We start from the raw sequence: 23,645 nt of genomic DNA, 5'->3' as shown, positions 1-23,645 counted from the left end.
CGGTCAACACAAATTCGTTGATTTAGTGGTACATATGATTTCCTGGCAGAAGTTGATTGGTGAACGTACTGGACCCGAGATTCTGTAATCGGAGCAGATTTAAGCTCCCAAAACCCTAATGTGTATTATCTCTTATTGACAATAATCTCAGTCCCCAGCGAAGAGAGCACCAGGACCAGTCCCAGGGTTTTAGACAGTGGGTTTTACCGGTTTTTGCCGAACAAGATGGTTGCTGATAAGGGCAAGAAGGCTAAGCTCTCTGAAAAGGGCGAAGACGACAATTCGGAGGTCATCGATGAGAAACTCGTAATATCCATCGAGAAGTTGCAGGAAATTCAAGACGAGCTCGAGAAGGTACTGATTCGATTCCTATATGCTCTCTATATCGTTCCATCTGGTATTTTCTTTTGGCGACCCTTGTGTTTAATGTTTACGAGGAGGACAATGAAGCGAAGCGAGAAGCCTAGCTTGTGAACTATCTTGTTTTTTTTTTTTGTGCTCAGTTGAGTTTGTGCCTTGTATCTAACTCAATTGGTCGGGGCACGTCTTCTAATTATACTTCAATTTGATACCCAAAGCTTGAGTCTTTTTATAGGTTCGCTGAAGAACGTCAATGCCGACGTTCAATTCCTTTTGCCTGCTCTTGGGAATTCTGATTGTTCGTTCTTATACATCTTATGGTTGAGTGGTTTTGTTCATTGTGCGTGTTATGACTTAAAACCTTTTCTGCAGGTTCCCTAACAATTAAACAAAATGAATTGCGATAAATGTTCATCTTGAATTACACCTGCAACCCTAAAGTCGTGGTTGTAACCTATGGTTGTGTTTTCCTGTTTTTCCAGTCCCTGTACATGCCTTTTAACTTCTAATACTGCAGAATGCTGGTATCTTATTGATAGGGTGCATACTTAATTATACAGTCACAGTGTCACAACTAGATTAAGATTCATGTATATTTTACAATTAATTAAAATTTTCCATTAAGTTTGAAATAACTACTATTTTATAATCATGTTGTTCATTTGGTTTGATCTTCAAGATCAATGAGGAGGCCAGTGACAAAGTCTTGGAAGTGGAGCAGAAGTATAATGAAGTACGAAAACCTGTCTACGATAAGCGGAATGAGATCATCAAATCAATTCCTGACTTTTGGTTAACGGCTGTTAGTATTATCCTCTCAAACATGACTTCTTTGAAGTGATTATGAACTTGTTGTCATGCTGAAGAGTTTTATAACTGTTACACTCTCTTTGTTTCCTTTAGAAAAAAATAACTGTTTCTTCCTCATCGTGCAGTTCTTGAGTCATCCTGCTCTTTGTGAACTTTTGACTGAAGAGGACCAGAAGGTTTGGCTTGACTCTTTTTTTTTATTTAATTTGTTTTGAGTTTTCAAAGTTGGAAATAGGAATGCAAGCAAAATGCTTAATTTTAATGGTGAAACTGATTTGGAGCCCCATAATTTTGTTATAGTACCTCGTGTCTAAATGACCTTTGAAATGTTGTTTGTTGCTTTGTCTTTGTTAGATATTCAAACACCTCACCTCCCTGGAAGTGGAAGATTTCAAAGATGTCAAATCGGGTTACTCAATTACTTTTGTGAGTTTGATCATTCCTTTAGCTTGCCCCTTTCATGTTCTGTTCCTATATTTTGCTTATATTTTTTCTTATAGTGATTTCTTGCACTTGGTTCCTTATATTCTTTTACAAATTTTCAATCAATGAACATCTTTACGAGTATTTCTTTTGTTTCTTTGATTCTACAGAACTTCAACACCAACCCTTATTTTGAAGAGACAAAGCTGACGAAGACCTTCACCTTTCTTGATGAAGGAACAAGGAAAGTTAATGCTACATCGATAAAATGGAAAGAGGGAATGGTGAGGGTTTTTTTCCCGGATAAGTACTTGTAGTAGTTAGTCCAATTATTTTCACTAACTGTTTGCTGTACTCTACATATCTGAAGGGCATACCTAATGGGTTTAACCATGAGAAGAAAGGGAACAAACGGCCTCCGGTTGAGGAAAGGTTGGTTGTTAAAACCTGTTTATCAACAATCACCATTTTTTTTTAAAGAAAAAAATTGTGGTTATTTGTGAAAGCACCGTCACTGTCCTATCTATTTTATGCTAGTTTGTTTGTCATACGAAGTCATATTTTAATTTATGAGGAAACAGCTATCATTCAGTTTACCTGACTTTAGATTCAATGGTCATCAAGAGATTCAAGGATTTGAGTTGATAATAAAAAGGCAAATGGCCAGAGAGTTTTAAGCTCTGAAAAATGAAGCGGTTTATCAAGTGTATACCACAAGTCTTTTTCTAGTACCTCAATACTAAGGTTTCAAATCAAGTAAAGACATAGATCGGAAGTTTATTTCACATTTTTAATTCTACAAGATCGTGACAATTAGAAACATCTCATGATGGGGAAAAGGAAGCCTTTTAGTTGGATGATACATCAGTCTGATTGGTTGATTGGCTATAGTTTACTTTCTTATTTTCTGACCACTGAAATTTGGCTGTACTGATCTGGAGAAATTGTGCTGGAATTTACTTTTCTGTGGAAAAGGATTTTTTAATCTTTTGAAGTAATTTGTATTGAAAAGCTTCAACATGGAAGGAAAATGTCGAAAAGTTTTTGTTGCTCAATTCTCTGATATCGTTTACTCAGCTATATTATTATTATTGAAGAATGCATTTCCAAGTGACATACCTCCTGTGCATGAAATGAAGAAAATGCCTGGAACCTTTTTTTTTTTTTTTTTACATGACCTCACTAGTAGTACACTTTTTCCTGTTTTGGGTGCAGCTTTTTTAGCTGGTTTAGCGATACAGAACAGAAAGATATTGATGACTTTCATGATGAGGTAAGATGAAAATATTGTGCATATTGAGATCATCACCCCCACAAAAAGTTCTTTTTTTGAATATGGCGTTTGCATCTCTCAGAGGCAGGCGCTGACCAAAACACACATACATACACAATTTTTCCCAATTCCAAAAAGAGGAATACTATAATCTTTGTGATGACTGCCTTTCACTTTAAAATAAATGCTATGTTCTGAAATCCTCTTTGGATTGCAGGTTGCAGAAATTATCAAGGAGGACTTATGGCCTAACCCTTTATCCTACTTCAATAATGTATGATTCTATCTGCTTCATTGGTTTTCCTCTTCTCAGCACACATGGCTATTTTCTCTGACGGTTATTGTACTGTGATACAGGAGGCTGATGAAGATGAATTAGAGGAAGAAGAATCTAATGAAGAGGTGAAGACAAATAGTTTTACGGGCCTTTTCTAAACTCCTGATTAAGGCAGCTAATTCGTTATACTTGGCTGTTCTCTCATAGTTCACTAAATGGCTGTTCTGTAATCTTTTGCGTGTAGATTATAATTTATGTTTTGCTATTGCTTCTTTGCAGGGAAAGGAAGAGGATGACTCTGAAGAGGACGATGACAACCAAGACGATGAGAATGACGCAGGTGATGACGAAGATGATGACTAGACGACTAGTGAAGTTTGCTGCATCTCTCCACTTGGGTCGTTTCTGTAATAGTTGCTCAAGTATCAGGTGGTAAAGGAGAATGTTGATCGTTTCTTGTGGTAGCCTTCTTCCAGTGGGTAATGGTCTGTAAGTTCAGTTGGTCAGGCATTTCAACTCGACCCTACTTTCTCCTTAAGATCCCTTTCGTTTCCTTCATCCGCGTTTCCTTAATTACTCTCTAATATATAGATTGTTGAGGATATTATGGTTTTAATCTTATGCTTCGTTCTAATGCTAACATTGGAGAAACTATTTTGGTGTGTAAAGTTATTTGGATTCCCCCTTAATACCATATGTTATTAATTGTATTTTTGTCATACCTACCAAAGCTTCACTGCTAAGGTGACTTTTGGTTCTGTTCTTGCCATGGCTGCTGTTCCTGAACCAGAGCCAGAGCAAGTATTAAGTGCTCTTCCATGCACAATTTTGCTTCCAAGTTTTTTTTTTTTCGTCAATCCATTAAACAAATCTTTTAATGCAGTGCTAGCAATAATCCTTTGCTCAAATAGTCTATCTATCTGCCTCTTATCTAGGTTAACTCTCCTCTACGTATTCAGAGAGAACGATAAGATAGAGAAATTGGTATGAAAGTAATTTGATGTGCATTATATGTATTCTCCAACTCTCAATCGTAGTAACGATGAATCTCCATCGAAAATTCAAAGTATAAATATATTAGAAAACTCGAGAATAAAAGGCAAACGAACAAATTAAAGATTAGAAAACACGAAGATAATGACAAAGAGAAGGGTCAGAGAATAATAGTATCATAAAAATTATAAATTTACTCAACTAATTGCTAAGCAAGTGTCCTATAATTATACAAATATCATATGAACAAGCCTGCATAAATTTTGGTTGCATCAAAGCAGCCAAGAAGTTGAGGTTTTAAAAATATTTTGATGCAAAAGAACCCCATCCATCAAATCCTTTCAAATTAAATGAAAATCCCTCAAACAATAACAAGTTAGAACTAAAATGGTCAACTCAGGAATCCCCACAGCCGATCTCTCTCCATTTTTCACAGAAGAAGGAGATGAAGGTGGAAAGAAGAAGGCAATTGAGATAATTGGAAAAGCTTGCTCCGACTTGGGTTTTTTTCAGGTGGTGAACCATGGCGTTCCCGTTGAGCTTATGGCGAAAGCACTTGGGGGATCGAAGGAGTTTTTTGGATACCCTTCGGATCGTAAGCTTGAGGCCAGCCCTCAGCCCGGCGCTCCTCTGCCGGCCGGCTATGGCCGCCAGCCCCCCCATTCTCCTGATAAAAATGAATTCTTTCTCATGTTTCCTCCTGATTCAACCTTCAATGTCTTCCCCTCCAATCCTCAAGGCTTCAGGTTTTTCTTCAACTTCTTGCCTTCTTTCAAGTTCCAGAATTCAAATTTTGATGTTTAGAATCCACGTCGGGTACTGTTTTTTGACCATGTGTATTGCAGCTGCGTCCTGAAGGAGTTGTTCTCAAGCTTTGTGAACACAGCTTCAATTGTAGAAAGCATCATAAACGATTGCTTAGGCCTTCCGCCAAATTTCCTTGGTGAATACAACAACGACAGGTGAGTTGAATTTGAAATTCAAACTTGTCATTAAGCTATGATAATCTTAATTAATTAAGTTTAGTGTGGGTTTAATGATTAATTAACAAACAGGAAGTGGGATTTAATGTCGACATTCAGATACCCTTGTGCAAGCGAGGTTGAAAATATTGGTGTTAGGGAACATAAGGATGTGAATTGCATCACCTTTGTGTTCCAAGATGAAGTTGGAGGCCTTGAGCTAAAAGCCGACGTCGATCAATGGATTCCAATAACTCCCGACCGAACCACGCTCATCGTCAACGTCGGAGATGTCGTTCAGGTAAATGCAGCTTTATATTTTGTTGGCGACGTGTGGAATTTGAATTTTGAATCATGTTTGTCGCTGGAAGGTATTGAGCAACGATAGGTATAAGAGCGCGGGCCACAGGGTGGTGAGGCAGGCAGGGAGAGAGCGTCACTCTTTTGCATTTTTCTACAACATTGGAGGAGATAAGTGGGTGGAGCCATTGCCACATTTCAGTACGGACATTGATGAGCCACCAAAATACAGAGGCTTCCTCTACCAGGACTACCTTCAATTAAGATTGAGAAACAAAACCCATCCTCCTTCTAGGCCTCAAGATATCATCAACATTTCTTATTATTCTACTTCCACTTAGCTTCTTCCTACCATATCAATGTTCTTTTCATTACTACGTCTCGTTATCTTATCTCTCGCTCTTTATGAGTGTTGTTGGTTAGTTTTCTTGTCAGTTGTTAACATAAACACAGATCATGTGTTCAAATGCAATGAAATAGAAGAAAAAAATTACATTGAAGATGATTGTAAAAAGGGAAAAAATGAACCCTACCTATGAGTCTTGGTGAATTAAAGTTTGAAAGAGGAAGAGAGGAAGCAAAAGAGGGACAGCCCTTTTGAATGGAGCAGCCTTTTCCCTTTTATTGACAAATTTTTGAAGTAAAACCTGAATCCACTTTATATATCAACTAGGTTCTGTCTATTATGACTTCAAAATTTGTATTTAGAGTTTGCAGAGAAAAGAGTAGCCAATTAGCATTTGGATAAGTGTGGAAGAGCAAGGGACTTAAGGATTCTCGATACCTTGGATGAGAGTAATAAAGACTTGGAAACACTCTGACCTCAACGAGAAAAGTACATGCGTCAATTAGACATGCTTACGTAGATAGACGTTGAAAGTTATGAGCGTTGGCCACCCATTGTCTTTGTAAATTACATCATAAAAAGCCCCATTTCACGTGGGCTCTGAGGCGATGGGGGCTGTAGAACCCACAATAATAGCAACCCTATAATTCACTCCATTCTTCTTCATAGTTTTTCGTAGCATTATATATGTGTGTGTGCATACTACTCCCCATTCCAAAACCAAACATCTTAAACCCATTTATTTTAGTTTCTCCTCTGCTTCGCTACATTATTGAGACCCACCACAGATCCATAGCCAGTTAAGATCAGATCATTGGAGTGATGGAAGGAAGCGACCAAATTCACTATCATCATCGTCCGCCTGCTTCGTTTCCTCTCCAATTGTTGGAGAAGAAGGAATACGATCCCCAGCCGCCTCCCGAGTCGTCTAAGAGGCCCTCGCCCAAGAGGGCCTCCACCAAAGACCGCCACACCAAAGTCGATGGCCGCGGCCGCCGTACCCGGATGCCTGCGCTTTGTGCTGCTAGAGTTTTCCAGCTCACCCGTGAGCTCGGCCACAAGTCCGACGGCGAAACCATCGAGTGGCTTCTTCAACAGGCCGAGCCTGCCGTTATCGCTGCCACTGGCACCGGCACAATTCCGGCCAACTTTAACTCCCTCAATACCTCCTTAAGAAGATCGGCCACCAGCATTTCCTTACCATCTCAACTAAGATCCTCATCTTACTATCACCCCGGAGGTAGGCTGTTTTAGTGTGCGACAACACTTCGAAGCTTTCATTTTAAATCTGTTTATAAAATTTCTTATCTTTCCCGTTTCAACAATCTTGCAATTGGATTAACAACAGTTTGGATGTTTTTGGTGTAATAAAAAAGTTTCAAAGTTTTAATTTTTTATAACCATTTTTAAAAATATTTGTAATTATTTTCTTCCAATTTCTTTACATTATAATGGGGTTTCATCTTTTTTAATGAAACATTCGATCTTTTTAGTCAAATCTAAATATTTAAGTTTCAAGTATTTATAAAATGTAAATAATGGTAAAAATAAAAAATAAAAAAAGAATGAAATTTGATTGATGATGTTTAGTGGTGGCGTTCAACTCTCAACCAATGAATATGGGTCCAATGGCGCATGCAAAAGAAGATCACTTGCCTGACCCGCAGCGGAGCTACGTGCAGCAATCCACCACAGGGCTACTCCCGACGACTATTCCGGCCAACTTTTGGATGTTCTCCGATGGCAACAACCAATTACTCAGCGGCGGAGGTGACTCTCTATGGAGGCTTCCACCGGCCAACCAAGACAACGCTTTATACAGAGGACAAGCCTCCGGTAGTGTTCGTTTCTCGAATCTGGCTGCTCCATTGACGCTTCTCCCCGGAAAGCCATTGGGTCCCAGTGGCAGCGGTGGAAGCATGAACGATGGACATCTGAATATCTACGGCGGCCAAAATAGGGCGCATGGGGCGGCTCCGGACAACAGTGTCTCATAATGGATGAAACACCGTGGTGCCCTTAATTGTTGGCTACGGATGTATGCCTATGCCTTTGGCTCTACTAATTTCTTGGTATATGGTTGAGACGACGTGAGGTGAGTGAGACCTATGAATTCTCTTGAGAGAACAATGTTATTCCTATCAATTTTTGAATTTATTGTTTCATTTTCTCTTTTAAATACACAACAAATACAAATTCATAATGTACTTGTGCTCTGAATCTACAAATACAAAATCTCCACACATAAACCTAAAAACTTAAAACTGATTAAAACTTTAAGCTTAGCTCTGTTCAAAGAGAGTGAACGATGATTGAAGGGAGCAAGTTAAAATGGGAGCATCGCTCCAAACCCAAAGCCTCTCTCCTTGGTTGCCATGTTTTTACTGAATCAATGATTCAAAATGCTCTGTCTCTGCTCTGCAAATGGTGGGATCACACCTTTTCTCTTGCAGGTTTCGCTCACCTGGCTCTGTCCCCACCCTGCTTCCACTCCCTCCATCCATTAATGCCTTCCCCTTTACCCCAATTCTCACTTGCCTTTACCAATCAGTTGGAGTTTTGAAGAAGTGGGTCATTCCGTTGTAACAAGAATAATAATAACCCATCAAGCTTTGTTCTTCCCAACCCCTCTCACCTAGCCAAGGACACATCCTACTTTGAAGATTCAACACCTTTGAAGGAACCCCATTTCTAATTTTCCATATAATAACACACCTTCCTCCTCGACAACCCCTGTTGTGTTCCTCAGACCTCCCTCTCAGTTTCAGTACCCTTCTCCACCCTTTACTTAATTCCTTCTTTGTTTTCCTAACTAACTTATATCTTAACAATCTGATTACACTTTGGAGTTTGTTAATTAGACCTTTTTGATTTGCCTTCCACCGATTCCAACTTTCGATCCCAAGTTATCCTTGGAATTGATTCCTCTGCTTTCTTTCTTTCTTTCTTTCTTTCTTTCTTTCTTTCTTTCTTTCAATGACTACGCTTTTTCGTTTAACACGCACACTGCTCCACCGCTTGTTGAGCTTAAGATCTAGAGGAAGAAAAAGAAGAAAGAAACGAGTTCTTTTTCTCTTCATGCTTTCGTTTTGGGATTCTGGGTTTTGAAGACATTAATGTATTAACCTGAAGATGGGATCTGGGGCTGGAAGTTTCTTTAAAGTTGTTCTTAAAAACTTCGACGTTCTTGCTGGGTATCTTTATACTCTCTTTGTTTCTTCTTTGCTTGCTTCATTATTTACTTAATGTTCCCAGATATTCATACATTGGCATGATTTGATTTGCAGGCCCCTTGTCGGTCTGCTCTATCCCCTGTAAGTTTCTTTCTCACTCTCCTTCAGAATTTGAATCTTTTTGAATATTGGGATTTGGCCTTGTTTTGCAGATATGCGTCGATCAGAGCCATCGAGACCAAGTCTCAAGTCGACGATCAGCAATGGCTTACTTATTGGGTTTTCCACTCCATGATTACCCTCTTCGAGCTGACCTTCGCCAAGGTTCTTGAATGGTAAGCGTTTAGGAGCTTCTGCTTTCTCACTTGCTTTGAGTTTGACATGTTCACTGAAAGTTTGACGTGGCAGGATCCCAATATGGCCCTATGCGAAGCTGGTTCTGCTGTGTTGGTTGTCAATGCCCTGCTTCAGTGGAGCTTCGTATGTGTACGAGCATTACTTAAGACCTCTGGTGGTGAACCAGCAAAGAGTGAACCCTTGGTATGTTCCTAAAGGAAAGGACCCTTTGAACCAGCGTGATGACATTATCACTGCTGCAGAGAAGTACATTCAGCAGCATGGAAGTGGAGAAGTTCAGTACATGCTTGACAATGTGAGTCAGATTTAGGTGCTTCTTTCTGCTTCTCCCTCCAATTCACACACCTTCTATTGCCTAAACTAATGCATTTCTACTTCTTCTTCTACAGGCCGAAATGCACAGGAGAAATAGCAGCAGTTATTATGGTTATGCAGAGGACTATGAATACTGAAACTGATGCCACCATTCCATTGGCGATTTCATACTACAATAAGAGTGGGAACTCGAACAAAGCTCAAAGTTTTCTCCATTTTTGTTCTAGTTTTTGTTTTCTTCTTTTGGGTCTGTGAAAAAACTGGTGTTGTACTGTTTCTGGTCGTTTAGTAATATCAAAGCACATCCAAATAAGCATCGACAAAAAGCTGGACAAACTTAGTATAAATCTTAAGACTGCGACAGTTTCTCGAACAATAAAAAGAATTGAAGGCAGGCTAATGGTTTGAGCATATCTGTTGTTATTAAAAGCCCAATGGTCGAAGTCCAGCTAACAATCATACAAGGAATTTTGTAAGTCTTCATTTCATTAGAGAACATAAGTGATGGATGGAAATGAGTGATGGGTAAGGGATTGCTTGGCAATGCTCCAGCTTTTTGTTGCTCAATTTGAAGCTTCACACAAATTCACTCCTCATTTTCATCTTCAGCGTCAGTCCTCTTCGATTGGTATATGTACTCTTGAGCCTCAGCGAGTGCCGACTCCTTCGCGTCTGCTGCGTACAGAATCATCTTGATTGCTGCTGCCATCTGCATCAAACGTACAATTATCAACCGTACAATTATCAACCATACGATTCTCAATGTCCTCTTCAAAGTTAGAGGTCTGGCAAAGTATTCATTCATGCTCCACCCTTTCTCCATATATCCATGCATCTCTTACCGGGAGATCTTCTAATTCAGGCATCTGACAAAAGATTTCTATGTCCCTTAATTTTGCAAAGTAGAAGTCCCTTTCTTTTTCCAAAACATCTACGGACATTTTCAGGTCCGTAATCTGTTCACAAGGAAAAAGGCAACATAATGAGTAACAACTAGTAAGAGTGGGGGAGTCGAAATAATAGTTACATAACATCAATTTGGAGGACAAAGGGGAAGCAAAAAGCCAGAGCCGTCCTTCAACAAAGAACAACGCAGAAATTAGCAGTGACATTATTTTGCAGCCTACCTCCTTGGACAAAGCTTGGATTTCTCCAGAAGAATTTGCCCCGCCCGTTGCACTGTTCTTCCCTGGCTTGGATCCTGGATCGACATGCCACCAAATAGCTTAATATATGGCTCATTACCAGAAGCCTTACTTAGCATAAGTCTTACTTAGTTCAACTGGATCACCAGAGCCAGGGCTATGCATATTATTTGTTTGCAGTGATTTAGCAACCTTCTGGCAACCCTTCATCGTCGGTCCACCCTTTCCACCCTTACATCGTCTCTCCACAGGATTATAGTTCCTGTCAAGACATCCAAGGAAAAGTCGATGACAAAATCGAAGGAAGGCACTGGTTTATAGTTGATACTCAGAAAGAAAAAAATGATAAATTTAGCATACTCATTCATTATGCCACCATTAACTGAATCACAGTAGCGTTTCAGCCATTGCAAGAATTCCAAGTTATCCAGAGGTCTACTTTTGACAAGCCTGTTGACTTCAATGTGCTGCCACAAATAACATCAGCATTCAGTAAACCATGTAAAGGAATGAACATCCTTCTAACTATCAATCACAAGACATTAGGCTTTAAAACAACAGTTGTGTAAGGCACCATCCATTTCACCAAGTATGCTGCTTAGGAAGAATGAAAAATGATATCAACATATGTCCAGCACGGCGTCATCTAGGCCTCGACGACCAAAACAAACACTGCCAACTTCACATATTAAGAGCTGGGAGATTAAGCAGACCATTTGGTTACATACCTTTTCAATTTTCAATTTATTGAATACCTCCTGCAGAACCTTGTAATTCTGGATCATATCGTATTCAGTTTTCGCATCGAAATTGACCTTTTTATACCATCCAAGGCAGAAAAGTCAGTATCATACAGTTGCCATTAATTATTCTCACAATCTGAAGAAGATGAAAATTATAAATAAAACTAGATATAAGAGTCATTAAGTAACCTTATGCATTGGGACAGCTCCTGGGTAGGTCATATCAATCATCTGACACTGCACAGCCCCGGATGCAGCCTAGGCAGAACGACAAACATGGGAAAAGGGATACCAACAATTTATAATGGATGCCATGGAAAGATAACAGAGTGAGAACCAGGATAAACAGAAAAACTTTAACAGTGATTTTCCTAGCAATGAAATCAATATCATAATAATAAACAAATGACCTGCTGCATGTAACTCAACAAAACAATTTTCTCAAGATGAGAGACCTATTCAATGAATTTCGCATCGCTAAATTGATCTTCAAACAGTCTTCAAATACGAGTATGTATTGCGTCCAAAATCAGTGGAATGCAGAAGGATAATTATGACCCTTCTTTCCATGAGGAAAGGAAACACAACAAAATTACTCCCAATCAAAAATCCAAATCACTATCCTGAAATAAAGCAATTGTTAGAAAATGTTTCGCGGTATTGATTCCGTTTTTCCAAGCATTTCTACAAAACGACGTGCGTACCCACCAGATGCGAACATTATACCATCATGAACAATGGATAATCACAAAGAAAGAAAATGAAGAAATTAGAAAACGAAGCCTCCCTTTGTCCAAGAGGAACGAAGAAAAAGAAAACCCACTTCAGACATTACAAAACAAATATTTCACAAGGAACAAAACGAATGAGAAAGAGAGGAAAAAAACCTCTTCAATGCGGGAGAGATTGAGCTGAAGACAATTGTTGATCCATGTCAAAATCTCATTCCTACCGACAAAATAAGCGCTGTCCATCATTCCAATATTGGAAGCCATATTCGGAAGGCAGTTCCCAGAAAACCCAAATCATAAGCAGGGGAAAGAAACAGATGGAAAGAGCGGAAACAGAGAGAAGAAGACAAATGAAGGGGAAGAGAAGGCCGGCAATAAGGAGGTAGCCGCATCCGGGCGTATATTAAGGGGGAAACCATGCTTTAAACAACTTTTAAATAACCCATTTCGAAACGGAAGGTGCAATTGAACGGTGGAGGGAATTGACTGTTCCAAACCGATAACCAATTAGCGTTACACAAACCAAACTACACTCCCCTAATTCATTCTTTCAAATTAACATCCTTTTTATTCATTAAGCTGGGATCTGACTTTCAACGAATTAAGGAATAATTAGTTTTCCCAAAAAAGAAAGAATCCCGTATAATTACATCAATCAATCAAATTAAATATTAAAATGAAAAAGGAAAGCACTGAACACCCTTCACAATGCACACTTCAGGTTTTTTTCTTTCTTTCTTTTTTTTTTTTTCCCTTGCCACCGACCACCGACAAAAAAAAAATGTATATTACCTGTTTCTATTTAATTCTATTATTTTGGTATAAAAATTGTCTTATAAATTATAAATTTAAACGCAGTCATTATAAACATGTTTGAGAATATAATGTTAGTTAATTCATTGGTTAATTAGGGAAGAAGTTTGTATCTTTTAATAAAGAGGGAAAAGAGAATCTTGTTCTATCAAAAGTTATTCTTTTATATGGTTCATAGGAGCCAAATTAATGTGGTTCACAACTTCCCTTTTATTGGAATTAATTCAAAATATGTAAAAAGAACAAAAAATTAAAAAAAAAAAAACTTTAAAAATTGGGTTAAATTTTAATATTCTTTTGTCTTAAAAATTGAAAATTGTTGAAAAATTAATGGAATGGAAAGGATAAAGAAACAATTAATGAGCAATGGGTGTGGTGAGGTTGGTAAGCCGTTTAATGTTTTCCCCCCTCGAAAAAACACAAATCAACTATCTTTTTATATTATATATAATAAAAGATTCAATTATAAATTTGGGTCTATGATTTTAGAAGTTAGAATTCCAATTTTGTTAAATATACATATATTTATGGATAGAAATAAATCAAATCCCACGTAGTGGAATAAATGAAAACGGTGGGTTTGACTTTGACTTAGGCTACCCTTTCCCCTTCCCCTTCCCCTTCCCCTTCCCAGAGGGATTCAGATTGCATAATTTCTCCAAATTTCAACAAAACAAACACGCATCAATTCCATTTTTTCTTTCAAAACCGAAATCATGGATCAAATCAATGCCCTCAAAGGCTATGGCAAAGTGACTCACCTCGAACTCCAACTCGAAGATCAACTCCCGCCGCCGTCCAAACCAAACTTCAAAATCCCCAACCACAAATCTCTCCGCCTCACCATCGCCATTTCCGCCGTCGTCCTGACCACGCTCCTCATCGGATTCATCATCGCAGCCTCCATCTACAACTCCACCGGCAAGAACTCGCCCAATTCGGCCGACGCAATCAACATCGTCTGCAACGTAACTCGTTACCCTAATTCCTGCTTCACCTCAATAATTTCTCTCAATTCCTCTCCTGAACCCGATCCCGAACTAATTTTGAAGCTCTCTCTCCAAGTTTCACTCAACGAACTCTCCAATCTGTCACGATCGCTGAAAACCTTAACCGCCGACGGCGACGGCAACGGCGGAGGAGAAGCTTTGAAGGACTGCGAGAGCCAAATCGAAGACGCAATTAGCCTGGTCAATGACTCTACAGCAGAAATGGAATCCGGCGCAGGCGAGAAGACGCTGACGGAGAGTAAGATCGGCAACATTCAGACGTGGATGAGCAGTGCGATGACGTACCAGGAGAGTTGCTTGGACGGACTGGAGGAGATGGATTCGACGTCGTTTCGGGAGGTGAAGATGAGGATGAGAAAGTCCAACGAATACGTGAGCAACTGCTTGGCCATTGTCGCTAATATCCACGTCATTCTTGAGAAATTTGAAATGCCACTTCACTAAATCAATATTAAGTTGGATCATGTCAATACGCTATTTTTTTTTTTTCTTTTTAAATTAAAAAAAAAATAAATTGCTTTGGTGTTTTGAATATTGATGATTGTTGTTTGTATTTACTTGAAAAGATGTGAGACTGTGACAATTGTTAGTTGCATTATATTTATGAGTTTTTAGGCTATCACGATCAAACCTACAAATTAGTGACATTAAATAATCAATCAATTCAAATGTTTTTTCAATTATGCTTTATTTATTTCGAATATAAAAATATATAATATTTTAATATTAACCACCTTTTTATCACTTAAATGATTTTTTTTAATTGAAAAAAAAATGAGGGGTAAAATTGTTGCCTACAATAGATACACCTCCACTATTATATAGAAAAAGCACATAAAACTAGAAATAGAAATATGTGGATAGAACATAGAATCGACCACTTTTCTCTCTCGGCGGCGGTTGGTAATGCAAACATCAAACTCAGTTTCATAGTTCCAACATAATGAGGGAGAAGAACAACAGAACTTGAAACATTATTAACTAAACATTCTCAATTGAGAAAATGTTTAACCATTTCAAAGTCAACACCCATGTTATCGAGCTGCCTCCATAGCCTCTCACTTAGATCATCTACCTCCCTCTGCAATTTCTTTATGTAATCACACGTCTCCTTTAAAATCTCTGCTGATGATACCTGCAAACATTTGTAGTATGTTAAACCACGGCTAAACTCAATAAAATCGCCTATATCATAATTAAGAAAAGAGTGGACGTATATACGGTTGAGGAGGTGTGGAGCGTAGGGTTGAGTTGAGGGAGCAAGGTTTGCAACTTGAAGAGAAGATTTCGAAGTTGGTCGTCGCGTAATGTGGAGGAAGCCATGAGTGAAGCAAGAAAAGAAAGGGGTGGAAGAAGGGAGGGAAAGAGTGAGGCTTAAAAAGGGGAGGGTGTGTTCGAGAAGTTGCAATCAGGGCTGGCCCATTCTCTTACACACAAACAGTAGAAATGCCCACAATCAAAGCCCATCCGCCTACGACAAACCAACACCTGTCGTTTCCACCAGAAGATCCCTTCCACCACGGTCTCAGTTTTGCTGGGACAAATCAACGCAGCTTCTTCCCCTATGTCGTTCCACTGCCGCCCACAGGTCCTTTTGGATCCATGCCTCTCCTAAAAAACCAAACCAAACCAAACCAAACCAAACAAAACCAACCCCTCATTTTTATTCATAAAACTAACTACCCTCCTTCAAATCCTTTTAAATTATGTGCCCATTCCAGCGACAAATCAAACAGCCATTTTCCATCACAAGCACACAGACAACGTTGGTGTGAATAATTCTTAATTATAATGTTGTCTGCCCAAGAGCACACCCTCTTAAAACCCTAATCATCTTTGTTTTTATTCAATTAATGATGAGGCTTTTTTGTGGGCAGATTTGTGTGTGTGTGTGGGGGGGTGGGTTTTGAAGAACGGTACAAAAAACCAAGTGTCAGAAAAGAAAAGGCGCAGCATGAAGCACATAAAGTGATGGGTTTAGGCTAAGGGTTATTAGAGTTCCTTCAAATCCCAAATCCCATACCAAATCTTTGAACCAAATCCTATCCCTTTGAATGGTCACTTCCCCTCTACTCCCACCACCTTTTTCTCCTTGTACCTGTATAGCTTGAGAGTATTGGCCTTAATTCTCGAATTATCGACCATTGTAATGATTAAAGTGAAAATAGAGGGATGATACTAAGATAGTTTGTTTGTACGTATAATTAATATTTTCCCTACCCAATCTTGTACCTTTTTTATGTACACATTAGTCTGCTACCCACTTTGGATGGCCACTGGGAAAGCATTAGAAGTTAAGAAAGTAATAAATTATTGTAGGGAAGAGAGCATCTAAGATTAAAAAAAGAAGGAATAAAAAAGTAGATTGGAAAGAGAAGAACCAACTAAACACATCTATTTTTCTTAAATGGTTTAAAATGGAATGGAGCCGAGAAAATAAGAAATACACAATATTTTTGAAGGACAAACAATGAATGGGTGGGGATAGTATGAAAAAACAAAGAATAAACAGTATTATTTATTTATTTATTTATTTATTTATTTAGTGATTGTGATTTTGTTTGGTTGTGGGTCATGTGACGACACTAAAACCAATTTAGTACTATATTTATGTACATATTGGTCCATGCCTATTATAGTTAGGCATGCGTATATTTCGTTTCATTCTTACAATGCAAACATAGTTTTAATGTTTTTATTAATAAAATCATGCTTCAACAAAACCTGTGTGTATCATTATTATCAATAATGTAAAATTCATTATTTAATTACATGTTTCACTTACATTGGATCTGTATGTAAATCCAACAAGGGCTTTGGATGTTTTGCCCTAATTTTGAGGGTAGGCTACCCCACAAACTGAACTCAGAGGGACGGGCCTCCTCTAGAGTCAACCCCCCCCCATTCATGTAATGCAAACACCTTCAAATCTTTTGTCGTTTATTTATTTATTTATTTTAATATAAATAACAATTAATGATAATAATAAGCAAAGGAATACTAATTTATCATAATATATATAGACAACAACAGTTGTCAGTTGTTGAGCAAATATGAAATTACAAGATTCTCCCTCCTTTTCTCTCTATGCTCCCCCACCCCACCTAGCTCAGTTGATTTGATTCGAGTCACTTTCTGCAAATGAGTTTCAACGACATTGAAATCTTTCTTAACGTAAAGATACTTAAAAACTGGGTAATGAGAGAAGGTGAAAGTGTAAAAGAGATCTCTACATGCTAGGGAGGGGTAAGGGAGGGGCCAGGGCCAGGCCCAGGGCCAGGGCATGTAGTTTAGAAAGTCGGAAAGAGGGAGGGCGGTGGTGGGTTAATGAGCGCCCTTTTGTCCACCGGGGGAGGGGAAGAGCAGGAGCAGCCCAGTGGTGCAACTGCACTGCAACCCCAGTTTTCCTTTTTCTTTTCCTTCTGGCTTCCTCGGTGCTGCTAATGAACCACCTCACTCAATGCCAACATTTCAGTCACATAAGTAATGTAATGTAGGAGGGCCAATGGCTACTGCCTATTCAGTATCCGAGGGTCAAGGAATGACAATAAAGCATTTCTTCAACAGCTTTCACCGTATGGTTAAAATATTGGATACAAAGTCCACGGGGAATATATTTATATATCCATAATCTATATCATATGATGAGGGAAGGGAATGGGATCATGGTGATACTAGTTGCACAGGCCCCCCCTCCTCCCCCACTGAAAAGGATCCCATTCTGGCACTTAAAAGGCACCCAGTTGGATCACAATCCTTTCATGCCTAGAATTCATTAATCCGATCATTTCAATCAAAATCACAAAAAGTAGAATCCCAAAAGTGTGCAGTTCTCATATGCTATGCCACACTTACTGTCTATGAGAAAGGAGACGGATAACAGATAACACATTGCACACTGTATCCTTCTTAATTTTTCTTCGCATCGTTTTCAGTGTTTTTCATGGTAAAACAGAGGCAGCTATGCAAAATTATTCCACTTCACAATTCAGTAAGTTCGAATTGAAGTAGCGCACATAGTGAACACAACCTAAAAACATGCATCAGCACTTCAGATTATTTGTTTTGACTGTTCTAAATGATACGGGCATTTGAGAATATCTCACAGTAATTGAAAAACAGGGGGAGAGAAAATGCAATAAATAGAAAACAAGAGAAAGATTCTACCTTCTTCAATTGGACCTATTCATTCTATCTGTTTAAATATCATCGCAATTTCCACAGCAGCAGAAGGCAGAGATAGCTTGCCTTGAAAAGTGAGGATCATGAAGGAAGTCCTTTATGAAATGACTCCAGACACCGCAGAGGGTTGTTAGAATACAGGACGCCTCAGCATCCCATCACTGCACAGTTATACACAAAATTACCTAACTGCCTGCTGGCAAGCACACCCCAATGCAGCTGCCCTTGATCTGGGGCCCAAGAATATATCTCAATCATACGTCCACCTAAAGCCCTCGGTCCACCAATGACGATGAGTCGATCTCCACAAGCCCTGAATGCCAACCCCCAACCATTTGTTGAGACCACACGCTCGGGCAATCGCCCTACTGCCACCCACAATTGTCTTGCCTTGTCATATCTTTTAACCTCCCTATGTGCATAATCGGCAGCATACAACTTATCGTTTATAACTGCAACCAAAGGAGGTGCCTCAACAGCAGCAACCGGCACAGCAGCCCCATCTCCAGCATTTCGTCCAGGATACATGTTAGGTATCTCACGCCAGGTCCGAGTCTTCAAATCATATTCTTCACCACAAGTAAGAGTGGTATTACCTGCCCCAGTTCCACCAATCACATAGAACTTTCCCTCAAGAAATACTGCTGAGCACATTTTCCGTGCTTTGTTCATTCTAGGAAGAGTGACCCAAGTTCCTGTCTCAGAATTATAAAGCTCAGCTGAGTTCAGGAGATTCCCTTGTGGGTCACAACCACCTGCTAGAATTGCAATTTCACCAAGACTAGCAGAACCAAAAAGAAACCTGGGTGCATTCATTTTCATCCCAGATGACCATGTGTTATTTAAAATACTATATCTATATATAACTTGGGAAATTGTTTCCTTCCCAAAAACTAAAAGTTCAGTCCCAACAGCCAATGACTCCTTGTCTGAAGACATGAAACACTCGTTTGATGCCATTATAGGCAGACGCATCCAACGGTTAGAGTTTGGATCGTATGCATCCCATTCAAGAAGGCTGCAGGAGAAGTAAATCCAATGTTCAATGATGCCCATCTGCCTCCGCAGTTTATAAAGTTCACCACTCGTAATAAGAGATCGGAAACCTCGATTTAGAGAGGCAATCGAACCGTATTCTGATCTTGAGCAGTGGAGGAGACAATTTATTGACATATCCCGACCAAGTTGGTGGATCAGCGAACCTGAATCCGACTGGTCTCCACCACAATGCTGTTTATCCTGATCGTCAACTAAGAACTCATGTACATCCTCCCCTCGATTGTGAGCATCATCTGGCAACTTGCATGATTTTTTTGCTAAAGGTTCAACCCTATCTTCTAAGAGATGCTTCTTATGTGTCATTTCGATCACACGAAAAGTGTAATAAACCCATTTGCTCTCTTGTTCACAAGAGCTAGGCAAGTCCCTCGAGATGAGATAAGATGGACCCTCCAACATGTTTTTGGATTTTGGAAACTGGACGCAAATGAATTGTCCGTCTTACAATCAGCAGTATAAAAGAGCAATGTTAGTGAACAATTGGAATAGACTGTCAACTCCTTAATCATTCTGTGCGAATGACAGTGTCAACACTAAGTGGCTAATCTGAACAGTAATCAAGAAAGCATTGCATACTGTTACAAATATGTGAAGAGTGCATCAATGGGGGAAAATCTCCAAGAGTGTGAATTAAGAACGAAACCGAAGTGCATGCAATCAACGGGAACAGATCGAGAAATGTATCATGTGCATGTCCATCTAAAACAAGAAAGACAACCAAACTTACACAGACAAGGAACAATGAAAACAGCAATTGACAAAACCTAAAATCAAGATCTTCAGATCAAGTCAGCCATAGACAAGACTAAATTATCGGAAAGGGGAAAAGGGTTTGACCAGAAACCACTGATAAAAAATGCAAAAACATAATTGAAGCCAATCTAAACTCACTACTACAGTTCTTCAAGTGAAAACACACTAGAACAAAATCCCATTAGAGCTAATTATGGTATTCAGGGAAGGAGCCGCCCATCCTTCTACTTCCTACCAGTAACTACAAATTGAATGGGCGGCCAGGAAAACATGAGCCTAGAACTACAAACCGAAAGATAAAAACAACAATCGTAGGGAAAGGAAGCAAGCATAGAAACAGAGGTAGAGCTTACAAATTGGATAAGAAGAAGGCGGAGAAGGGGTGCAGTCCGTGGAGGTGTGAGTTATTTGTTGGGTGTGATGAAAATCAAAGACCCAAATGCTTGTGTATCCCACTCTGGGGTGTGACTACAGATTCTCTCTTTTGCTTCTGGAAATATTCGGTGTGTGAGGGAGAGAGAGCATTACATTAAATATAAGATTACTTAAATAATTTCCCACTTTTTAAAACATAACTCTTCCGGGTTTTTTTTACTTTTTACAATAACAGAAAAAGGGAATTGGCTGTAAAAGTGGGGCCTACAATGCGGTGTAACCGTGTAAGAATCGCCGATCTGAAATTACAAATCGCTTTGAAAGCTAGCCGAAGCCGCTTTCTCGCCGTTTCCTAACGCTTTCAGCTTTTGGACGCGCGCGCGCTCTCTCTCTCTCTCATTACTTCTTTTTTTATTTTTTTTTTCTCGAATTTCTCAGAGAATTATTTCGTATACAGACACAGAACAAAGCTGAATTATTATACTATTTTAACTTGTTGCAGTGTTTTTTGCAATTAAAAAAACATTTATTATTTTCACTTGAGAAGTTACGCGGTCAATGAATGATTCGATCTTTTAGCTTTATCGTTGCGCTTACTCGGAAGCTTTAAACTTTTTGAGTTATGGGCCTTTACCTGAAAGCCCGAATCATTTTCAGCCCAATTAATATAACATTGTTACATGGACCGGACCGGATGTGCAGCGCTTCATCCATTTTGTTAGCTGCATCTGTCGGTTTGTTTTTTCTGGTTGCCGTGTTAAATTAAGCCGAATGTAGGAAGGCAACAAGCCCAAGTGAGTGTTTCTGGAGATGTTTGGCCAATTGCAAGAAGCAAACAAGGGGGAGTTTTAAGCCATCAGCTCATTTCTAACGCCAATATCTTCATCCTCTTCTTCGATCCGAAGCAGCTCCGTTAGCGTCATCGGAGACTCTCATCCATGGCCGGTCTTCTTCTCCACTCCTCTTCAACTGCCTGCGTTCTGGTATGCCCGTCTCTAATTTTTAATTTCTCTAATCGCTTCTTCCTCCTCTTCTTCGATGTTGCTGATTTTCCTGTTTGATTCTATTGAAAGCTTGGAGGAATGGGGAAATTTAGGGAAGGGAATCGTCATTCGATTTTTTCGCCCAAGAAACCTATGCGTGCTAACTGTCTTCGTCTCGGCTGCAATAATTCAACGAATGCCATCTGCGCTTTCCTTTTCACTCCTTTAGAGGATCCTGTTGTCAAAGAAGCTCTTAAGGTATTCTATTAACTCTTCCATGAAAAACCCTTCCTCGGTTTTGGCTGTTGTTCTACTTGGATTAAGATCATTCATGCTTGCTGAGGATGTGCAAAATATGGAGGGGTTCATTAATTTCCCTGAGTATTCTCATAGCACTTAAAACACAGATTATCTTTGATAATTGCTTTCCTCTTCGAGTAGAGCATAAACATGGTCACTTTTCTTCAAGTGCGAGTTAAGATGGATCTATGATTTTTCCAGTCGTCATTGCTGAAACTATTATTACTATGTAGGGCCGTAGGGAATCTATTTACTGGTAAAAGAAAGTCAATTTAACCATTGAATCTCTCTGATGAACACGACTGCATAACCTAAGTATTCTTTAACCAACTCGTATGATGTGCAAGTAATAATCTTGAACTAACTTCAAAGGAGAAAAAAAAAAGTCTTCATGATCTGTAAGGTTGAGAAAAATGTGTCATGATGTTCATAGCTTGAAAACCTCTAGTAATAGAGAACTTCAATCACATTCCTCGCTTTTAGGAGGTGGGGAGTAAAGCTCTTTGTATTGTTTGGGTTTGGGAAAACTTTTGTGAGATCCTACATAAGTTGAGGAGGAGAACGAAACCTTCTTTATAAGGGTGTAAAAAACTCTCCCTAACAGACGTATTCTAAAAATCTTGAGGGAAAGCTCGAAAGGAAAAACCCAAAGAGGACACTAACTGGTAGTTGGTAGAGGCTTTGGCAGTTACAAATGATATTAGAGACAAACATCAGGTAATGTGCTAGTGAGGAGGCTAAGCCCCGAAGGGGATGGACATGAGGCGGTGTGCCAACAAGGACGCTGGGTCCCGAAGGGGGTGGATTGGGGGACCTCACATCGATTAGAGAAAGGAATGAGTGCCAGCGAGGATGCTAGGCCTCGAACGGGGTGGATTGTAAGATCCCACATCGGTTGAGGAGGAGAACGAAACATTCTCTATAAGGGTGTGGGTCTATCGCGTTTTAAAAAACTTGAGGGGAAGCTCAAAAGGGACAATATCTGCTAGCAATAGGCTTGGCGGTGATAAGCTGATTTTTGTTTTGGTGCTTGGTAAGACTGAAATTTTCTGGAACCTTATTGGCATCTCATCGCTGAGATCCGTCGTCTCCACCATGGTGTGTTGGCTTTCACACCATGATGTTGCTGAACTGACTATTTGGCACCAGGCTTATCTGAAATATAATGTTGGTTGATTTCCAAATTCCTTACTGCTATGGACAGTGCGGAATACATTTCATGGAATTGAGGCAGACCCAATCAGTTGTTGCGACTGAATGTTTGAGAGTTTGTTATTGTTTTTTCATCATTTATAAAGTAAACAAGCTCTGCCAGTTCAAATTCTTACTGTTGCATTAGGATTCTTTGTTGGTTCCTTCTGGACTATATAGATTAAGATGATGAGGCTCGTCAGCTGGGATATGTGAATTCCTTGGATGAAAATACTCACTCTACTATCAAATGCTTCGTATAATGTGATAGTAATTTCAATCGTTGTAGGAGCCAGTTGCGTTCGCAGGTGGGCTATTTGCTGGGCTTCTAAGGCTTGATCTGAACGAAGATCCATTGAAGGAATGGGTTAAGAAGACAGTGGAATCTGCAGGAATCACAGAAGAAGTTGACACCCAAGGATCTGTACAAGAGGATGGCCCAACCGAGATCGAGATTGAATGATCCCATGAATAGAAACTGGAAAAGTGGCTCCCTTGATTTAGAATAAGAAATGAAATGGTTTAGGAGTTAACCCCTTTTCATGATCCAAATACTCTACGACTTCCTCTAAAAATACTTCACCATGCTGTTCTATTTATTTCTGGATTGAGGAGGAAACGCGTCATTAGTGTTTACATAGTTTTGCAAAAGTGCATTTAGACCAACATAAGCCTGCACACACTAGTTTTTGTGAATTTTTTATGGAGGGAGCAAATGCCCATAGAACACAAGGAGTTGGCTAGTAAACCATCAAGTATAGGACCAAGGAG

General features: G+C 39.4%; 7 protein-coding genes across 11 annotated transcripts; 5 read left to right on the top strand and 2 right to left on the bottom strand.

Moving 5' to 3' along the window:
- The first annotated feature begins 121 nt into the window (after positions 1-121).
- On the top strand, positions 122-3,853 carry LOC111495341 (NAP1-related protein 1-like). Its single transcript, XM_023145326.1, has 10 exons — positions 122-354; positions 1,040-1,162; positions 1,296-1,346; positions 1,525-1,596; positions 1,764-1,877; positions 1,964-2,025; positions 2,809-2,866; positions 3,084-3,140; positions 3,224-3,268; positions 3,423-3,853. The coding sequence occupies exons 1-10, from the start codon at positions 226-228 to the stop codon at positions 3,504-3,506; spliced, it is 795 nt and encodes a 264-aa protein (XP_023001094.1). The 5' UTR covers positions 122-225; the 3' UTR covers positions 3,507-3,853.
- Positions 3,854-3,964: 111 nt separating this feature from the next.
- LOC111495340 (flavonol synthase/flavanone 3-hydroxylase-like) lies at positions 3,965-5,911 on the top strand. The gene is made up of 4 exons (XM_023145325.1): positions 3,965-4,882; positions 4,982-5,098; positions 5,192-5,399; positions 5,470-5,911. The coding sequence occupies exons 1-4, from the start codon at positions 4,524-4,526 to the stop codon at positions 5,737-5,739; spliced, it is 954 nt and encodes a 317-aa protein (XP_023001093.1). The 5' UTR covers positions 3,965-4,523; the 3' UTR covers positions 5,740-5,911.
- Positions 5,912-6,367: 456 nt separating this feature from the next.
- On the top strand, positions 6,368-9,909 carry LOC111495080 (HVA22-like protein a). Of its 3 annotated transcripts, XM_023144949.1 has the most exons (5): positions 7,859-8,938; positions 9,032-9,058; positions 9,130-9,252; positions 9,326-9,569; positions 9,664-9,909. In XM_023144949.1, exons 1-5 carry the CDS (start codon positions 8,877-8,879, stop codon positions 9,724-9,726), a joined length of 519 nt encoding a protein of 172 aa, XP_023000717.1. In that variant the 5' UTR covers positions 7,859-8,876; the 3' UTR covers positions 9,727-9,909. The 3 variants fall into 3 exon arrangements, 1 of the variants encoding a protein (XP_023000717.1); XR_002720274.1 differs by lacking the exons at positions 7,859-8,938; positions 9,326-9,569; positions 9,664-9,909 and adding exons at positions 6,368-6,984; positions 7,335-7,839 and having other exon boundaries at positions 9,032-9,042; XR_002720273.1 differs by lacking the exons at positions 7,859-8,938; positions 9,326-9,569; positions 9,664-9,909 and adding exons at positions 6,368-6,984; positions 7,335-7,839 and having other exon boundaries at positions 9,130-9,186.
- Positions 9,910-9,977: 68 nt separating this feature from the next.
- On the bottom strand, positions 9,978-13,994 carry LOC111495082 (microtubule-associated protein RP/EB family member 1B). 3 transcript variants are annotated; one of them, XM_023144952.1, is made up of 9 exons: positions 13,783-13,870; positions 12,365-12,425; positions 11,667-11,735; positions 11,463-11,549; positions 11,095-11,201; positions 10,863-10,996; positions 10,717-10,790; positions 10,432-10,545; positions 9,978-10,298 (listed from the first exon to the last, which is right to left on the bottom strand). In XM_023144952.1, the coding sequence occupies exons 3-9, from the start codon at positions 11,706-11,708 to the stop codon at positions 10,176-10,178; spliced, it is 681 nt and encodes a 226-aa protein (XP_023000720.1). In that variant the 5' UTR covers positions 11,709-11,735; positions 12,365-12,425; positions 13,783-13,870; the 3' UTR covers positions 9,978-10,175. The 3 variants fall into 3 exon arrangements, with proteins under 3 accessions (XP_023000720.1, XP_023000719.1, XP_023000718.1); XM_023144951.1 differs by lacking the exon at positions 12,365-12,425 and having other exon boundaries at positions 13,783-13,994; XM_023144950.1 differs by lacking the exon at positions 13,783-13,870 and having other exon boundaries at positions 12,365-12,861.
- On the top strand, positions 13,738-14,475 carry LOC111495737 (pectinesterase 3). Its single transcript, XM_023145895.1, has one exon. It carries the CDS (start codon positions 13,738-13,740, stop codon positions 14,473-14,475), a length of 738 nt encoding a protein of 245 aa, XP_023001663.1.
- Positions 14,476-17,993: 3,518 nt separating this feature from the next.
- Positions 17,994-20,548, bottom strand: LOC111495079 (F-box/kelch-repeat protein At1g74510-like). The gene is made up of 2 exons (XM_023144948.1): positions 20,379-20,548; positions 17,994-19,712 (listed from the first exon to the last, which is right to left on the bottom strand). The coding sequence occupies exon 2, from the start codon at positions 19,669-19,671 to the stop codon at positions 18,361-18,363; it is 1,311 nt and encodes a 436-aa protein (XP_023000716.1). The 5' UTR covers positions 19,672-19,712; positions 20,379-20,548; the 3' UTR covers positions 17,994-18,360.
- Positions 20,549-21,171: 623 nt separating this feature from the next.
- On the top strand, positions 21,172-23,570 carry LOC111495083 (UPF0426 protein At1g28150, chloroplastic). Its single transcript, XM_023144953.1, has 3 exons — positions 21,172-21,383; positions 21,474-21,641; positions 23,164-23,570. Exons 1-3 carry the CDS (start codon positions 21,339-21,341, stop codon positions 23,335-23,337), a joined length of 387 nt encoding a protein of 128 aa, XP_023000721.1. The 5' UTR covers positions 21,172-21,338; the 3' UTR covers positions 23,338-23,570.
- The last annotated feature ends 75 nt before the right edge of the window (positions 23,571-23,645 follow it).

This window comes from Cucurbita maxima, unplaced genomic scaffold, assembly GCF_002738345.1.
Source record: "Cucurbita maxima cultivar Rimu unplaced genomic scaffold, Cmax_1.0 Cma_Scf00021, whole genome shotgun sequence".
In the NCBI taxonomy this organism is placed as follows: domain Eukaryota; kingdom Viridiplantae; phylum Streptophyta; class Magnoliopsida; order Cucurbitales; family Cucurbitaceae; genus Cucurbita; species Cucurbita maxima.
This window is presented reverse-complemented; position numbering and strand designations above follow the sequence as displayed.

Coding starts and splice junctions, on each gene's coding strand:
- LOC111495341 (XM_023145326.1), top strand. CDS start 226: ATGGTTGCTGATAAGGGCAAGAAGGCTAAGCTCTCTGAAAAGGGCGAA. Junction 1,347..1,524: donor TGACTGAAGAGGACCAGAAG/GTTTGGCTTGAC, acceptor TGTCTTTGTTAG/ATATTCAAACACCTCACCTC. Junction 3,269..3,422: donor AAGAAGAATCTAATGAAGAG/GTGAAGACAAAT, acceptor GCTTCTTTGCAG/GGAAAGGAAGAGGATGACTC.
- LOC111495340 (XM_023145325.1), top strand. CDS start 4,524: ATGGTCAACTCAGGAATCCCCACAGCCGATCTCTCTCCATTTTTCACA. Junction 4,883..4,981: donor TCCAATCCTCAAGGCTTCAG/GTTTTTCTTCAA, acceptor TGTGTATTGCAG/CTGCGTCCTGAAGGAGTTGT. Junction 5,400..5,469: donor ACGTCGGAGATGTCGTTCAG/GTAAATGCAGCT, acceptor TGTCGCTGGAAG/GTATTGAGCAACGATAGGTA.
- LOC111495080 (XM_023144949.1), top strand. CDS start 8,877: ATGGGATCTGGGGCTGGAAGTTTCTTTAAAGTTGTTCTTAAAAACTTC. Junction 9,059..9,129: donor GTCGGTCTGCTCTATCCCCT/GTAAGTTTCTTT, acceptor CTTGTTTTGCAG/ATATGCGTCGATCAGAGCCA. Junction 9,570..9,663: donor TTCAGTACATGCTTGACAAT/GTGAGTCAGATT, acceptor CTTCTTCTACAG/GCCGAAATGCACAGGAGAAA.
- LOC111495082 (XM_023144950.1), bottom strand. CDS start 12,472: ATGGCTTCCAATATTGGAATGATGGACAGCGCTTATTTTGTCGGTAGG. Junction 11,736..12,364: donor ATCTCTCCCGCATTGAAGAG/GTTTTTTTCCTC, acceptor CGTTCTGCCTAG/GCTGCATCCGGGGCTGTGCA. Junction 10,299..10,431: donor CTGAATTAGAAGATCTCCCG/GTAAGAGATGCA, acceptor CGTTTGATGCAG/ATGGCAGCAGCAATCAAGAT.
- LOC111495737 (XM_023145895.1), top strand. CDS start 13,738: ATGGATCAAATCAATGCCCTCAAAGGCTATGGCAAAGTGACTCACCTC.
- LOC111495079 (XM_023144948.1), bottom strand. CDS start 19,671: ATGTTGGAGGGTCCATCTTATCTCATCTCGAGGGACTTGCCTAGCTCT.
- LOC111495083 (XM_023144953.1), top strand. CDS start 21,339: ATGGCCGGTCTTCTTCTCCACTCCTCTTCAACTGCCTGCGTTCTG. Junction 21,384..21,473: donor CTTCAACTGCCTGCGTTCTG/GTATGCCCGTCT, acceptor TTCTATTGAAAG/CTTGGAGGAATGGGGAAATT. Junction 21,642..23,163: donor TTGTCAAAGAAGCTCTTAAG/GTATTCTATTAA, acceptor CAATCGTTGTAG/GAGCCAGTTGCGTTCGCAGG.